Here is a 17,767-nt window from a genome sequence, read left to right on the forward strand (position 1 = left end):
ATTGGAATTTCCTTTTAAATTTGGCTGTTAGTGAACGTTACGAATTTATCCGAAGTTACGAATAATACGAAATAACAAATGCTGCATCTAAACAAATGGAACGTAATGAATTAATAATGATACATAACAATAATAAAAATAATAAAACACGTTTTATTATTTATTATTACTTTGTTCTGTTACTTTTTTTAGATGCGGCACTCGTTATTTCAGATCATTCGTAACTTCGGATAAATTCGTATTCGAATTAATAATAATAAATAACAATAATAAAAACTTTTATTATTATTAACTCTTTCCGTTCCATTCATTTAGATGCGGCATTTGTTTTTTCGTATAATTTGTAACTTCGGATAAATTCGTATTCGTAACGTTCACTAACAGCCAAATTTGAAAGGAAATTCCAATACCTTTAATAGTTAGTTATTCTTTTGAATTTTCAGATTTTCTTTCTTATTTCCGAATTTTCCAATTTCCGAATTTTCGAATTTACAAATTGCGATCATAACGAATGACCCTAAAAACAAAAACAAAACAAACAAAAAACGAATGAAACGAAAATAAACTAATTTTTCGGCAGTGCACATGTCTTGTGTTATATGGTCGGCAAGCAGTTAATCAGCCAACAGCTGAAGGTAATGTATATTGTCATCATGATGAAGCACTTTGAGCGAAACGCGTCCCTTGTTGACATCTGTTCATGTGTTGCATACCATTTTCTACAACAACTCTACAGTCGTGCAAGAAGATTGAAGCAGTTTCCTTTTATCAGAGTTTTTAGTCCACATTAGGGTCCAGTTTAGTCATATTAAAGTGGTTGTAAACCCTTACATATCCCCAGTGAAGTGACTGGCCTCAGGTGATACACGGAGATCAAACAAATCCTCCTGCATAAGTTGTACCTGTTTATCTGCAGTCTTCTCTTCTCTACATCCATTCAAAGTGCAGAATGTATACAGCTTGTCTGAGCTTCCAGAAAGGAGGGAGCTGAAGTTACACTCTGCAGAGCTCTGAGACAGCAGACAGAAATGACACATAGGGGTTAATTTACTAGACATGTGCACTGCCGAAAAATTTGTTCGTTTTGTTTTATTTGGGTTTTTATTTTTTTTTTTCCGTTTTTCGGGTCATTCGTTATGATCGAAATCCGTAAATTTGTAATTTTGTAAATTAGTAAATTTGAAAATTCATAAATTAAAAAATTCGTAAGTTTGTAAATTTGTAATTTCATAAATTTGAAAATTAGAAGATTCATAAATTCGGAAATCTGGAAATTAAAAAATTCGAAAATTCGAAAGAACAAATATTCTAAATGCTAACTAACTAATTAATAATAACTATTAAATTATAGGTACTGGAATTTCCTTTCAAATTTGGCTGTTAGTCAACGTAACGTAATGAATATATCCGAAGTTACAAATTATCCAAAATAACAAATGCTGCATCTGGAACGGAATGAATTATTATTATTATTAATAATAATAATAATAATAATAATAAAAAGTTTTTTATTATCATTATCGTTATTTCTTATTTTTAATTTGTTACGTTTCATTTGTTTAGATACGGCATTCATTATTTCGGATAATTCATAACTTCGGATAAATTCGTATTCATTACATTCACTAACAGCCAAATTTGAAAGGAAATTCCAATACATATAATTTAATAGTTAGTAGTAGTTAAGTTATTATTAGTTAGTTATTTCAGATTTTCGAATTTTCAGGTTTTAGAATTTCCGTTCTTATTTTTCGGATTTTCGTTCTTTTGAATTTTTTGTTCTTGCTTTCGGATTTTTTAATTTCCGAAATTTTGAATTTTTGAATTTCGAATTTCTGAATTTTAGAATTTCCGAATATTTGAATTTCCGAATTTTAGAATTTCAGAATATTTGAATTTCAGAATTTTAGAATTTCCGAATATTTGAATTTCCGAATGTTAGAATTTACGAATTTTCGAATATTCGAATTGAACGAATTCCCGATTTTTAAGAATTTACAAATTTTTGAATTTACTGAAAAATTTGTTAAACTTGTTTTTGTTAATTCGGATATTTCAGAATTAACGATTTTGTCGAAATTTGTTAAAAAACACTAATTCGGAACGAAAAGAATTGCACATGTCTATGATTTACTAAAGGCAAATGGACTGTGCACTCTACAAGTGCAGTTGCTCCAAAGCTTAGTAATTGATGTAAAGTTTCACTTTGCAAAGAATACCCAATCACATGCAATAAAAATTTAAAAAAAAACAGCATTTTTTCCTGCACATGATTGGGTGATGGAAGTCAGCAGAACATCTGCTCATTTAGTAAACTGCACTTTGCAAAGTGCACAGTCTGTTTGCCTTTAGTAAATCAACCCCTCAGCGCTCTGGACTGAGACAAATACACACTATAGAGGGATATGCTTTGCTCATATTTAATGTCTGAAGTTTTACAACCACTTTATTATGGCCTGAATTCTGATTGGTTCTTTTTGGCTAATCCTCTATCACCATCGATCTTTGCCCCGCCTTCCCGAATAAGCAGGAGCAGCACTTGCGCAGCATTGGCAGGAAGTCAGAGTCAGGAGAGAGGCAGGTGGAGGGAGCAGCGGGTACCTGATGACGGTATCGGTGTCTGCCGCTTTGAAGCTATAGTACAAGGTCTGCTTGTGATAGAGTTGGAACACTGTGCCCAGCTTGGGGTTCTGGTCCCAGTTCTCAGGCACAATGTGGAAACCTAATAAAGGTAAACTTTCTGAGGCCATTTTGTCCTAAAAGAGAAGGATAAAAACATGTCAAGGCTCAAACAGTTTGCAAATATTAACGGGGGGCCATTTTAACGGGGATTTATTATTTCACTCATGTCACCGGACTCACCATATAGTAATGGTCTCCCTTTCCCACTACCCCTTTGTAGGCCTTATTGCCCGGAAGGTCCATATTTCACTTAAAGCAGGAATCTTCAAACTATGGCCCTCCAGCTGTTGCGGAACTGCAAATCCCATGAGGCATTGTAAAACTCTGACATTCACAGCCATGACTAGGCATGATGGGAATTGTAGTTCCTGAACAACTGGAGGGCCGTAGTTTGAAGACCCCTGACTTAAAGTATATCACTAGTTGGCCTATTTTGTCCATTTCTGATGGAGCAGGGAAGGGTCAGAACCCCGTCGGGTATTTTTTTTTCCCCCTCTGTCCCACTGGGGAAATTTTCCCTCATTTCCTGTCCTGGTTACACAAAAGGAAGAGAGCAAAAATCACCAAAATGAAGAAAAAACAACTTTTGTCCCCAGGTCAGAGGTCTCAATTTCTCTTCTAATTCCTGTTTTGGGGACAACCATCAAATTTTGGATTTTCCGTTTACTCTCTGTCATGGTATTGGTCAGTAGGATAAACTGAGCAAATATATCTCCCCAGTGGAGACACGTGTGGTGCCCTCTGGAGAGCGATACTCCTTGGATCGCTTTTCAGAGGGCATTTGACACACGGCGAGGAGGCATTATGTCACCTCTTCATCGGCTGATTTAACCCTGTAAATGCCACACTACTGCGCCGCAATCACATGCACTGAACGCAGTTGGTTGTGGCATGGCCCCACAGACTCACATTGGTCGCATTTGGCCGCGGTATTGCTTGTCAAGAGTGACATGCTGTTTAGTTTTTGACACGGCCACAGCATATGTACAGTATTAGGTGGCTGGATGTCAAATGTTCAGGCAGGCAGTTGGAGGCAGTAAAACTACTGACTCATCTGCCTGGTTTTGCTGCCCCCCGCTCCCTCCTATGAACAAAGCCCCAATGTACCAGTGTAAGAGAAGGGGGGGTCTGACTACATCAGGCTCATCCAGTAGACAGTGCAATATATGGGCCATGTCCAACGGGCAATTTTGTATCGGAGATTATTTGCTTCTACAGTTCGCTAATGCCAACAGTGAACAGTTAGTGGATTCATCACTTGTTTGGCTAGTTTTGTTTTGCAAGCTAAGAAGTAATTTGTTACCTCAATAAGTTAAAGGGTTAGTTCACCTTTACAATAAAATTGCCCATACGCATTCCAAGCCATCTCAAGCCTGCCTGAAAAACTCCTAGGTATGGGGGCTCCTCCCCTGACGTCCTTGATTTCAGTATGCGGCATACTTAAGGCATGTACCCCCCAGCTCTGCAGAAATGAGCGCTCTGGCTCGCTCAAAACTGGCACATGCTTAGTGTGCTCATTCCAGCAAAAGCGGGCACATCCATCGTATAGTGCGTCCTGTCATCTAGACAGCATGGGGGGGGTTGTGGCAGTGGCGGAATGGTCACCTACCTAGGAGTTTTTCAGACTAGAATGGGAGAGGCCGCACACAGCCTACAGATATAATGTTGAAAAGAATATTCTTTTTAAAACCTGAGCACTGTTTTTACATTTATTGAGGACTCTGGAATGCATGGGCAATTGTATTGTAAAAGTGAACTCATTCTTTCAACTAGTGCGACAGCATCAGATTATTGTATTCTACTACAAGTCGCCATGCTTCAGCTACTTATAGATGGGCCATAGTGGTGAATGATGAGACAATTATTGGCGAGCCAGTCACTGACATGAAACGTCGCCCAGACTCCATCACTGAGCGACTAAGCTACAGCCCTGGTTCGCACTGACTGCGGGAATGAAAGCGTGCGGGTTCAGCTGAACTCGCACGCTTTCATTCCCGCATGTCAGTCCCGATTTCAGCGGCGATTTCAGAGACATCTGTGCGGGTTTCTGCATTAGGACAGTGCCATTGCCGCCGATTTAACATGTCAAATTGCACCAATATGAACCAGGGCACAAATCATTGCAAAATTAGCTTCTGATTTCATAGAAGATAGCTGATGTTCATTTTTTTTTTTTTTTTTTTTTTTAGAGTATTGCTGCAAATCAAATTTCCCATCTGACATGGCCCTTGGATCGAATTTCAGTTCAGATTAGTGAAACAAAAATTCAGATTTGTTGCTAGATGTCACTCGATGCCCTACTGAACAAGCCTGATTGTGTTACTACATGGTGAGATACAGTGTCTAATATATGGAAGGGCCTTTAAAGTGGACCAGGCACAAGGTGCTCTCCATTTGGAGGGCCATAGCAATATTTCAGCTTTAGAGCATGTGACCTAATTAGTGAGGCATATGGCACCTCACATCACAATCTACTGACATGGAAATATGGGATTTAAAGAAAAAAAATGGATCAAAGTGACCCCCCACCTTCAGCCAACATTTGCTATATTATCATAATTATTATTATTATTATCATCATTCTTTATTATTATTTTCTTATGATGGTTGTTAGTTATTTCAGCCTATATAATTGTAAAGTTAAATAATGTTGGCTCTCACTGTTTTTGCACACAAGATACAACACGTCTAAGAATACATTCATCTCCAATTCACAAAGAAAACCCTTATCATATTCAATCAATAAAAGGCCTCAGCTAACACCCTGGTGCTCTGAAGGTGGGAAGCCACTTTTCATGTCACAATGTTCCAGAAATCCAATGGGGACAATGACCATGCATGAGAAAGTAGTGTGGACAGTGGTGTTGCTCTCACCTCACAGGCAGTGTAGGTATATAGTACTTTGCCTTTAATGACAAACCAGCGTTTCTTCCAGTACTTTTTGCCCTTTTTGCACCGGTGTAAGTAGCCGCTGATTGTAGCGTTTTCTCCAGATGCTGCTGCCTGGGAAGAGGGAAGGGAATGTTTTATACTTGGGGTTGTTGTTTTAAAGCAGTTTTACTTTTTTTTATACATTGTTGTTTCAGATACTGGAAACAAGAGGTTGCCTTTCAACTAAAATTGTTTATGGTGATTTCCAATGCTTAGAGATTGCAATGGGACAGTCTTGTTGCTAAAGTTACAAAAACACCTTAAAGCTGGGTATACATGGATGAAAATTGGTTCTGTCGAACACTCACGTTGGAAAACCAGAATTCTGGCCAATGGTTGCAAGTGCTGCTCTGTGTATTCTGGTGGTGGGGGAATCCCCTGTCAGAATACAATATGGGGGAGATCCTTGCATCACATATTACTTGTGTTGATACAGAGATCTGTTAGTTTTGTTCAACCTGCTGGTTGAACAAGGAAAAAAAAAACTGAATGCGAATACCCTGCTTAAGGCATCAGAAAATGATCTATCTTGACATAGATACCCAGATAGATAGGTACCCATGGTACGACAGAAGAATCACTTTTTCGATGGACTGTTCCTTTAGAATCAACAGAATCCTGCTCATACTACCCAACATTATATCCTCCACACTCCTCTTTTTTACCTACAGCCCACTGTCATACCCTCTGCGCTCCTCTACACAAACATTTTACTGACATACCCTCCACACTTCCCTCCTGTACATACTGCCCATTGTCATACCCTTCACAATCCGTACCTACTGTCCTCTATCATACCCTTCACATTGCTCTCTTGCACATGCTGCCCACTGTCTTACTCTTCACATTCCTTTGCTGTACGTATTGCCCACTTTCATACCCTGCACATTCATCTCTTGTACATACTGTCCTCTGTCATACCCTTTACATTCTTTTCCTGTACATACTGTCATACCCTTCACATTCCTCTCCTGTACATACTGTCCACTGTCATACCCTCTGCACTTCCCTCTTGTACATACTGCCCACTGTCATACCCTTTTCCACTCCTCTCCCATACATATTGTCTGCTGTCATACCTTCTACACTTTTGCCTTGAGCATGCTGCTCATTGTCACACCCTCTGTACTTCTCTCCTGCATACACTGCCCACTGTCATACTCTCTTCAACTCCTCTGCAGCACATACTGCCCATGCTCATACTCTCTTCAACTCCTCTCCTGCACATACTGCCCAACTGCCCACTGTCACATCCTCTGTACTCCTCTCCTGTACATACTGCCCACTGTTATACCCTCTTCCACTCCTCTCCCATACATATTGCCCATTGTCCTACCCTCTTCCACTCTACTCCTATACATATTGCCCACTGTCATACCCTCTTCCACTCTACTCCTTTACATAGTGCTCACTGTTATACCCTCTTCCACTCTGCTCCTGTACATAGTGCCTATTGTCATACCCTGCACATAACTCTCTTGAACATACTTTACACTGTCATACCCTCCGTGCTCCTCTCCTGCACCTACTGCTCACTGTCATACCCTCCATAATCCTCTCCCGCACACACTGTTTGCTAAAACACTTCTTTAACATTTTTTGCAAAATCCCCACCTTACAGCTGACTTTTACTACCCTTCTTAATTGGAAAGTTTAGGTGTAATGTATAAAATGTGTTGTTGGTTGCGTACCAAGTCCAGCCCTAGTCAATCAGAGAAAACACATTTTACAGCCTTATAAAATTGAGATATATGAAGACAGCTAATTTTCCATACAGGCTCTAGTGAGGCTGTGAAGGAGTTTACATTTTATAATGCTGTAAGATAGATTTATACATCACTTTCAAAGACTGTTTATCATGTAATAACTGCTTGAGGCTTAGCACTGCAATCCAGAGCTGAAACATTCACTGAGAACCTGGCATTAACTACAATGGCGGACGTAGGGACCAGTGCCAAGGAATAATGTACACTCTCCCTGACTCTTATCATTGTTGCTCCATCTATGTGCCTGTTCCCTTTCTCATGAATGCCCATGAACAAGGTGTGCCCAAGTCAAGGGGCTGCCATATGAAGTGACATCATCCATCCTGATCATACAGCTATTGCTTTTGGCTCCTTGGGGACCCCAATGGGCCTGTTTTGTCTTCTTGACCCCTGAACAATAGCACTGGCTGTATGTCTGCATAGCTCTAGTAAATTTGGTGAACGCAGCACAGTATTCTCCCAATCAGGGCCATGGATAATGGGGTGCCACCAGTCCTCCTGTATGGGACCGAGGCCACTGGCGGACCAGGCAGCAGGGTGAATCAAATGTGGGCATGGAGGGTGATTGGCACGGGGTTGTAATTACTGGAACCGATCCCCTGTATGGCTATCTTATCTATGGCTAGCTGAAAGCTGGAATCTTCTCCTCTACCGCCTGCTGGCTTTCATCTGCTGCAGAGAGAGCCATACAAGGGATTGGTAGCAGTAATTGCCCCCCCCTCCCGCCGCACTGATCACCCTCCCTGTGCACCATACATTTACCCCTCGCCCCAGGCTTCCCTCCTCTCCTTCCTGATGGCAGTTGCAGGCATATAATAGGATCCTTCATGATGGAGAGTGGGGGAAGGGTCTGGTAAATATGTTGTTCCTTTCCTGAATGAACATAATGAGTGATCGGTACCAATCACTCACTGTATTCATAACTGAAGCATAGTAAACTGTGTGTGTTTGGGTCGGGGGGGGGGTACCTGTCAGGTTGGCTGTATGGGACCTTGTGGTTTCTAACAGTAGCCCTGCTTCTAATACTCAGAAAATGCATGGCTGATCCTTCCAAATGCTTTTTTTAAAGCTGCACCAACATTCCCATGAAGGTGATCTGTCTTTGGAACTCCCAATCGGGAGTTGGTAGGATTTTCAAAAGGCTTCTCAAATGTGCTTTTTAAATGCATAGTAAATACTTAACAAGATGGCTAAGATTTTAAAAATGTGTGCGTCTGAACCTGAGGCACGGTCAGAATGCATGTTAAGTTCGGGCAGCGATCGTCTTACCTCCATCAGAGCTGATGGGACTTTCTTATGCCTCTTGAAAGAAGATGGGTGGATGCTCTGAAACATGGATGTAAAGGTGCTGGATGCGGATCTTGGCATTTGAGGTGAGGAATTTGCACTGGCTGTTGCAAGCTCTGCAAAACCAAATAAAGCAATGATTTAAGGGAAGACTCTCTTTGTGATGTAATAGCCAAGTCCCACCAGTAGGTGGAGATATAGCACTAAAATAGGAAGATGCAGTTTTTTCGTGTTGCTCTAACTTTGTCCCACAGCGTTGGAATACAGCGCTAACAATAAGTGATATTGTTGTCTTTTTCTTTGTCAGTTAGAAAAAAAAATGCCCCACTGTGCACGGTCCATGGGAGAAATAAATGACCAGCATCTTTGGTCAGCAGGAGAAAAATGTAATGCCCCGCGGTTGGTGGTCAATGGGAAGAAAAACGAGTTTTGGGACATCGGGTGGGTCCACAAGACTCTGGAATTTGATCCAAATCCCGGGACAGTCCTGCGGAAATCGGGATGGTTGAGAGGCATGGCAGGTCAACTGTAGGTCCACTGGTCATATCCTGTAAATTGTAAGCAATCTTTAGCAGTCTCTTGTAACATGATGGTGGTCTATAAAAAGGCAACGTCTTAACCATAGCTCCCAACTGTCCCTGATTTGGAGCAATGTCCCTCTGTCCCTCATTCCTCCTCATTTGTCCCTCATTTTGGTCTGATCTATATACAGTGGAACCTTGGATTATGAGCATAATTTGTTCCAGGAGAATGCTTGTAATCCAAAGCACTCACATATCAAAGCGAGTTTCACCATAGAAGTCAATGGAAACGAAGATAATTCGTTCCACATTGACTTCTATTGCATGCAATACTGCATGTGGCCAGAGGTGGAGGGTGAGGCGGGAGAGACTCGGAGATCGCTCGGATGCACTCGGAAATCCTCTGAAACACTTGGGAACTGAGTATTTCCGAGTGTTTCTGAGTATTTCTGAGCGTCTCCGAGTGTCACTAGAGCCCCCACACCTCTGGCCAAATGCAGTACACGGGTGGCAGACTATGTATTCCAATGTTTTTTTTTTTAACACAGGATTAGAGTCAGAGGCTCTAATAGGCTTAAAAAAAAAACGGTGGGCTCGGGGCGCAGAGCACTACGCTCTGAGCCCACCCAGTTGTGTGACAATTGCGAATAAATATTTGCCATTGCCACACCGATCCTCCCCCAGGCCAATCAGGAAGCGGGTCCTGAGACCCTTCACCCGATTGGCTGAAAGGACAGATGATGCTATTGAACGCCTAGGAGGAGGAGGAGGAGGAGGAAGGAGACACATGACGGAAGCCGCTGTGGTGTAGAAGAGGAGCTGCTGCCTGCCGCCCGTAGGAGCCTGCTGCCCGCCTGCAACCTAGATGGGGTAAGTGCTGGGCTTGTTGACCGACCAACCGGGGGGGGTGGGTGACCTGACCACTGACTGACCGACCTACAGCGGGTGGGGGGGGGTTGTGGTTGTTTGCTGCCCCCTCCAAAAAAAAAACAAAACACCAACCACCACTGCTTCCTGCATCTCCTATTTGTAACAAAGCAGTCTCTCGTAGGGCTGGTTCACACCATAAAAACGCACTCCGGATCCGTTCCAGATCCGTTTCTGCATGCACGTTTTTGATGCATTTCCGGATGCTTTTCAGGTGCTTGTTTTCTTCTTTTTTCCTGTTTGTTTTCACTATACTAGGGTCCAGTGCATTTTTGATGCATTCCAGTGTGTTTAAGTGTGTTTTTGATGCTTTTTACTGCGTTCCAGTACAGTCCAGTGCAGGAAAAATGCAACATGTTCTACCTTTTTTTTTCTGGAACTGGAAAGCCCTGGAACTGACCACATGGTGTAAACTATGCCATTGGAAACCATATAACCTACTTTCCATGCGTTTTTGACGCAGAAAAATAAAAACGCACTGGACTGCATGTGGTGTGAACTGGCCCGTAGAGTTAGGTCCTCCGAACAGAAGACGATGCTGCAGCTGCACTCACCTCTTTTCCGCAGCTCCGCATAGCAGCCATTACAGACTTTGGACGGACGGTCCTTTAAGTACTTCAAAGGGTATTTGTTTCTGGAGCAGCTGCGGCAAACGATCTGTCAAAAAAAAAAGAGAGAGACCGAAATCCAAAATCATTTTTATGGAATTTTTGACCACTCAAACACTTAAGAAAAAGGGCAACTTGAACCTGTTTTCAGAGACGACAAAATAACGCCAGTGCTATGGCAATGTGACAAAATGTCATGGAAGCCTGCAGTCCCTGTACAGCAAAGCTGCGGTTGGAAGGGGCAGAAGCAGCAAAATAAGCCAATCAGTTGTGCTGAAGTGTTTATTAGCTAAGAGCATGCTGATAGGAGGAGAGAACAGCATGATAGAGAGATGAGCCCATCAATCTGCTGCTTCTCTTTTCACTGCCCAGTCACAGACTGGGGGGGAGGGACACGACCTGTAAGTGTAACTTAAAGAGGAAGTAAACCCTGGTGGGGTTTTTCTTCCTTTCTTCTTCCCTGCAAAGTAAAGGCATAATGTGCTAGTATGCAATGCTTACTGGCACATTATGTGACACTTACCTGCAAACGAAGCCTGCATCGTCGCCGCTGCAGGCCGCATCCATCTTCACCCGTCTTCCTTCCGGGGGGGGGCGTGGTCTTTGTGACTGGCCGGAGCCGCGTGACGTCACTCCCGCGCACGCGGCGCATGTTTAGGAGATATTTACAGTACCTATAGGTAAGCCTTATTCTAGTTACACAGTATTCTACTTATAACTTACACAGGGAGGTTTACAACCTCTTTAAAGCGGAGTTCCACCCAAAAGCTCATAATATACCTGTTCCCACTTCCGGGAGTCCGGGCCGCAGCCCGTGACATCACCGTGGGGCTCCCTCCTCCCCCTCTCCCTGTCGCCGGGCCAGTAGGAAAGAGGTTTAGGGCCTCTCGTATGCGCAGTAGGGTTCCCGGCTTGAAAGTCGTAAGGCTACAATTCCGGGTATCCTTACCCGCAATGGCGGCGGCAGCACCCGACAGCTGATGGAAACATCAGCTGCGGTGCTGACATCGCGGGACTCCAGGACAGGTAAGTGTCTGATTGTCAAAAGCCAGCAGCTGCAGTATGTGTAGCTGCTGGCTTTTACATTTTTTTTTTTTGGGGTGGGACACCGCTTTAACTGCAGCAAAGAAAAATCAGGTCTCTTGCCCTGCCAGGCAGGACTATGCTGAGTGGCAGAGCTGTGTAAATCTCAGGACTGGATGGATAGAAATAGAAGTCCTTTGACTGGTCCCATAGACCTATTTCATTTGGCTGCATGTCTGGAGCTCAACTTTAGCATGATCCATAACTCTAATGCCGCGTACACACGAGCGGACTTTTCGACCGGACTGGTCTGACGGACCGAGTCCGGCGGACAATTCTACCGTGTTGTGGGCTTCATCGGACCTGCAGCGGACTTTTTCGGTCAAAAATCTGACGGACTTTAGATTTGGAACACGTTTCAAATCTTTACGTTAGAACTCCGCCGGACCCAGTTCCTATCGAAAAGTCCGCTCGTCTGTATGCTAGTCCGACGGACGAAAACCGACGCTAGGGCAGCTATTGGCTACTGGCTATCAACGTCCTTATTTTAGTCCGGTCGTAAGTCATCACGTACGAATCTGTTGGACTTTGGTGTGATCGTGTGTAGGCAAGTCCGTTTGTTCGGAAAGTCCGTCGGAAGTCCGCCCAAAGTCCGTTGGATAGACCGTCCGACCAGTCTGGTCGAAAAGCCCGCTCGTGTGTACGCGGCATAACAAGCATTTCCAGGCAATAACTGGAAGCATTTGGTGTGTTTCCTAAAACGATCCAGTAAGCAGGAAAATCTCCAGGCGGGGTGAAGACGTCTCCTCTGTTGAAGAATGCAGCAGACGACCACAAAGCTCACCTTGCCGCAGGCGTGACAGTGATGGCGTCTCAGCGTCAGTGTAAAGTCACTGCTGCAGTTCATACACATCATGGCATGGGACATGTGCACCACGCTGGGCGGCCTCTCCCCCAGACACATCCCCAGCCTTTCCCGCACCTGAAGAGACACAAATCAGAGAGTTTAGATACACGCGAAAATCTTCTGTCCATAAATATTGATAGTCGTATGACCACAAAATGTGTCTTGCCTGTTTTCAGGTGATGTCACATATATATTTACAGTGGAACCTTTGTTTACGAGTAACGCGGTTAACGAGCGTTTTGAAAGACGAGCAACTTTTTTTTTTTTTTTTTTAATTCTGACTCGGTTTGGGAGTGTTGTCTCGAAAAACAAGCAGAATTCAAGCTAATGGGGTGTGCAGTACCGCATTTGGCCAGAGATGCAGGGGGCGCCGGTGACACTCAGAACGGTTCGGAAATACTCGGAAACACTCGGAAATACTCCATTCCCAAGTGTCTCCGAGGCTTTCCGAGTTCAGCCGAGCTGTCCCCGAGTATTTCCGAGGCTCTCCAGCACCACCCCCACATCTGGCCACATGCGGTATTGCATTCAATAGAAATCAATGCGGAACAAATTATCTGAGTTTCCATTGACTTCTATGGGGAAACTCGCTTTCATATGCGAGTGCTTTGGATTGCAAGCATTCTCCTGGAACGGATTATGCTCGTAATCCAAGGTTCCACTGTATTTATGTACGTTATATATATATATATATATATATATATTTAAAGTATTACTAAATCCAGGAGCCTGCAGTCACTATATCTGGATCTCCCACAGTACACAGAACATGGAAATGCAATTATTTTAGTAAATATAAACTGCTAAATACCTTTTCTAATCAGCAGTATATAGCAGTCTTGTGACTCCTATCAGTGTCTGGTTAAAGCTTGTAGGAGGAGGTTTAATTTCCCCCCTGATCCTCTGTCTGGACAATGCTCATTGGCCTTGTGCGGATCGCATGCACTCTCCAAAGAAAAAAAAAAACCCTCTCTAGCAATACACACCAAACTGAGCATGGGCAGCCTGACTCTTAAGTCTCTGTTCTATCAGGAAATGGATTGGGGACAGTGGAAGAAGGGGAGGATCAGAGAAGACAGGATCACACAGCCTTTACGCACAATGCGGAGGATTAACCCCTTAGGTTCCGCAGTGAGTACAACAAGCATGCTTTACAGCATATACAGACTGATTTTACTGTTGTGGGTTTAGTAACACATAAATGTATTTGCAATATATTTTACAAATATGTAGCGATGCACACACTTTGATATTTGGAATACAATCAACTGTAAGATTCTTGGACTGAGTTCTATTTTTGAGAACACATTTTTATTATTATTATATAGAATTTATATAGCGCCAACAGTTTGCGTAGCGCTTTACAACATGAGGGCAGACAGTACAGTTACAATTCAATACAGGCCGGATCAGAGGGTCCTGCTCATAGAACTTACTATCCAGAAGGATTACAAGTGATACAAGAGGTGGAGGCAAGATAGGCTTCTCTAAAGAGAAGGGTTTTCAGGGATTGCCTAAAAATGGATAGATTTGGAGATCTTCGGACAGATTGGGGTAGAGAATTCCAAAGGGATGGGAGAGGTTCGGGAGAAGTCCTGGAGCAGAGCATAGGAGGAGGTGATGAGGGAACTAGAGAGCAACTAGGATTTTAGGAGGAACGAAGAGAACGATTTGGTTGGTATTTTGTTTGTAGAACAAACATATAACCTTTGACCTCCTCCTGTAGTGTGTCTCAATCTCTGACCATCTCCTCTTGCAATTACATTCGCTGAATATTAGGTGTGGCCCTTTGGTGATGTCAAAGGCTGCATTTGAGGGACCTTATATCAAAAACATTGACAGCCAATGACATCATAGCTCCCAAATGTTCCCTGATTTGGAGGGACTGTCCCTGATTTGGAACAATGTCCCTCTTTCCTCCTAATCTGTCCCTTATTTTGGTCTGATCTATATATTTCTATATAAAATGGTCTATTTATCTTTCAAAAGGTGTTTCCCAGTGATAAACCTTTCATTGAATTTCTAAAATAAAGGAATAGTTGTGTTAAAAAAAAAGCACTTGTGGGTTTACTAATCTTTTTTTTTTTGTTTGTTTAATTCCCCTTTAAAAGGGCGTGGCCAGGGTTGTGTGTCTCATACATTTTTTGTTTACTTCCCCTTTAAAGGGGCGTGGCCAGGGTGTGTGTGTCTTACACATACATTTATTTTCTAATATGTGTCCCTCATTCCCATCTCAAAAATTTGGGAGGTATGACGGACATAGACTTTATTTAATCTGCTGCTCTTTACATTTGCCACTAGGTGGAGGTGTGACATCATTTTGGAGAAATGGTGGTGGGGGGGGGTGTCTCGCACAATAAACAGGACAGGATGACAAATTGCTTACGCAATTTGGAATTAGCTGTGCTTTAACAATATAAAAAACCTGCATCAGACCCATACAGGTCTTCCAAAGAAAATATATTTAAATGTCTGTAAAAAAAATATAACATTTAAATATATGTATAAAATGGTAAAAAACAGAATTTGGGGTCTATTAAAAAAAAATGCATAGCTATTCATCCAGCAAATCTGAACCTGTGCAAACAAATTTTCTTTTATTATGAGCAGTAGTAAAATAACATATTTTGGCTACTAGATGGGGAGCATCGGCAATACATATGGTCCCTGTAACAAGTGATAAAACGTAATATTTCTAGAGAATGCTAGAGGGAATTACCAAAAACTCAACAATTGCTACATTATATCTCTTGCTACAAAGACAGATGTGTATTTCCTTCGCTCCTCAGCTCTATCAAGTGGCCAAAATGCACTATATCAGAACAGAAAATAGCCTAAAGTACATTCATTTTTGCCCAATTCCCTTGCATATTTGCTTGACCCAGAGCTAAATCACCTTGCAAAGCAACCTAGATAGTAGCCAAGGCCTGATGGATGTCTGGGGTTCCAAGTACAACCTACCTACTTACAACTAAATCGTCTTCAAGGCAACGTAGACAGAAGCCTATGGCCCAGCGGATGTCTGAGGGGCCAACTATAACCTACCTACCTACAATCAAATTATCCTCAAGGCAACCTGGACATGAGCTTATGGCCCAGTGAATGTCAAGGGGGGGGGGGGGGGCAACTACAGCCTCCCTACAACCAAATCATCTGAAGGCAACTTAGACAAGAGCCCATGGCCTGGGATATGTCCAGGGAGCCAACTACAGCCTACCACCTACAACAATCTTCCACAAGGCAACCTGGACAGAAACCTATGGCCCAGGGAATAACTACAACCAACCTTGAACTGAGTCATTCTCAAGGCAACCTAGACAAGAGCATATGGCCAGCAATATGTCCAGGAAGTTAATTGCAACCTACCTTTAACCAAATCGTCTGCAAGGCAACCAAGACAAAAGTCTATGTCCTGCTTGATATGTCCGGGAAGCCAACTACAGCCTACCTACCTACACCTGAATTATCCGCAAGGCAACCTGGACATGAACCTATGGCCCTGGGAATAACTACAACCAACCTACAACTGAGTCATTCTCAAAGTAACCTAGACAAGAGCATATGGCCAGTGATGTGTCCTGGGGACCAATTACAACCTACCTACAACCAAATCACCTGCAAGGCAACCTAGACAAAAGCCTATAGCCTGTTGGATATCTGAGGGACCAACTACACTCTAGCCACCTACAACCAAATCATCTTCAAGGCAATGTAGACAGAAGGCTATGGACCAGTGGATGTCCGAGGGGCCAACTGTAACCTACCTACCTACAACCAAATCATCTGCAAGACTACTTAGACAACAGCCTATGGCCTGGGATATGTTTAGCAAGCCAGCTACAGCCTACCTACCTGCAACTGAATCACCTGCAAGGAAATCTGCACAGTAACGTATGGCCTGGTGGATGTCCCAGTGGTCAAGTACAACCTACCTACAACTGAATCTTTCGCAAGGAAACCTAAACAAGAGCCTATGGCCTAGGATAAGTCCGGGGAGCTAACTACAGCCTACCTACCTACAACTGAATTATCCGAAAGGTAACCTGGTGTCCAGTGGATGTTCTGGGGACTTACTACAACCTACCTACAAATGAATCATTCTCAAAGCAACCAAGACAAGAGCATATGGCCAATGATGTGTCCTGGGGGGCAATTACAACCTACCTACAACCAAATCAGTTGCAAGGCAACCTAGACAAAAGCCTATGGCCTGCTGGACGTCTGAGATACAAACTACACTCTAGCTACCTACAACCTACCTATAACCAATTCATCTGCAAGACAAGTTAGATAAGAGCGTATGGCCCAGGATCATAGGCATGCGCACAGGGTGTGCCAGGTGTGCCAAGTGTGCCTGGGCACACCCTAATCACCCTGTTTTGCACAGATTCCCCCTGCTGCTTGGCTTCAGAAAAAGGGACTGAGGAATCTCTGTCCCCAGTCCCTTTCTCTGTCTCAAAAGTTTGACATCAGGGGTCTGTTTAGACCCCTGATATTTCACCAAAGCACGCCAATGGGGCTCTTAAAAAAACTGTAAAAAAAATAATAATAAAAAATTATTGTAAAAAATATGGTAAAAAAAAAAGAAAAAAAAATTAAATAAAATGGTAAGTAATAATAAAAGAAAAGAAAAAAAAATTACTGACATCAATCTCTGCCCTACTGACACCGTCCATTGCTCTACTGACAATGTCCATTGCCCTGCTGCTATGTGTATATATATATATATATATATATATATATATATATATATATATATATATATATATATATATATATATATATATATACACATATACATATATATATATACACATATACATATATATACATACACACACACACACACAAAGTATATATGCGTGTTTGAGCTTTGGGGTGCACCTATGCCCAGGATATATCTGGGGAGCCAACTACAGCCTACCTACCTACAACCTGAAGAGCCTGTAAGGCAACCTGGACAGGAACCTATGGCCGGGTGATTCAGTATGTCCAGGGGGCCAATTGCAACCTACCTACATCAAAATCACCTGCATGGCAGCCTAGACAGGCGCCTGTGGCCCAATGCATGTCCGAGGAACCAACTACAACGTTTATGCTTCTGCAGTAAACCAG

The 17,767-nt window shown here is 42.8% G+C and overlaps 1 protein-coding gene across 2 annotated transcripts in view; it reads right to left on the reverse strand.

The window, feature by feature from the left end:
* Positions 1-17,767, reverse strand: part of FGD5 (FYVE, RhoGEF and PH domain containing 5) — a 188,933-nt gene that overhangs the window by 10,246 nt on the left and 160,920 nt on the right. The window contains exons 16-20 of one of the 2 annotated variants that reach the window (XM_073591767.1): positions 12,590-12,727; positions 10,669-10,771; positions 8,649-8,782; positions 5,557-5,685; positions 2,602-2,756 (exon numbers count right to left, since the gene is read on the reverse strand). In XM_073591767.1, coding sequence (XP_073447868.1) covers positions 2,602-2,756; positions 5,557-5,685; positions 8,649-8,782; positions 10,669-10,771; positions 12,590-12,727 — 659 coding nt within the window. The remainder of the gene's footprint in view (positions 1-2,601; positions 2,757-5,556; positions 5,686-8,648; positions 8,783-10,668; positions 10,772-12,589; positions 12,728-17,767) is intronic. The other variant, XM_073591768.1, reaches the window with a different exon arrangement.

This window comes from Aquarana catesbeiana, linkage group LG07, assembly GCF_042186555.1.
Source record: "Aquarana catesbeiana isolate 2022-GZ linkage group LG07, ASM4218655v1, whole genome shotgun sequence".
NCBI lineage: Eukaryota > Metazoa > Chordata > Amphibia > Anura > Ranidae > Aquarana > Aquarana catesbeiana.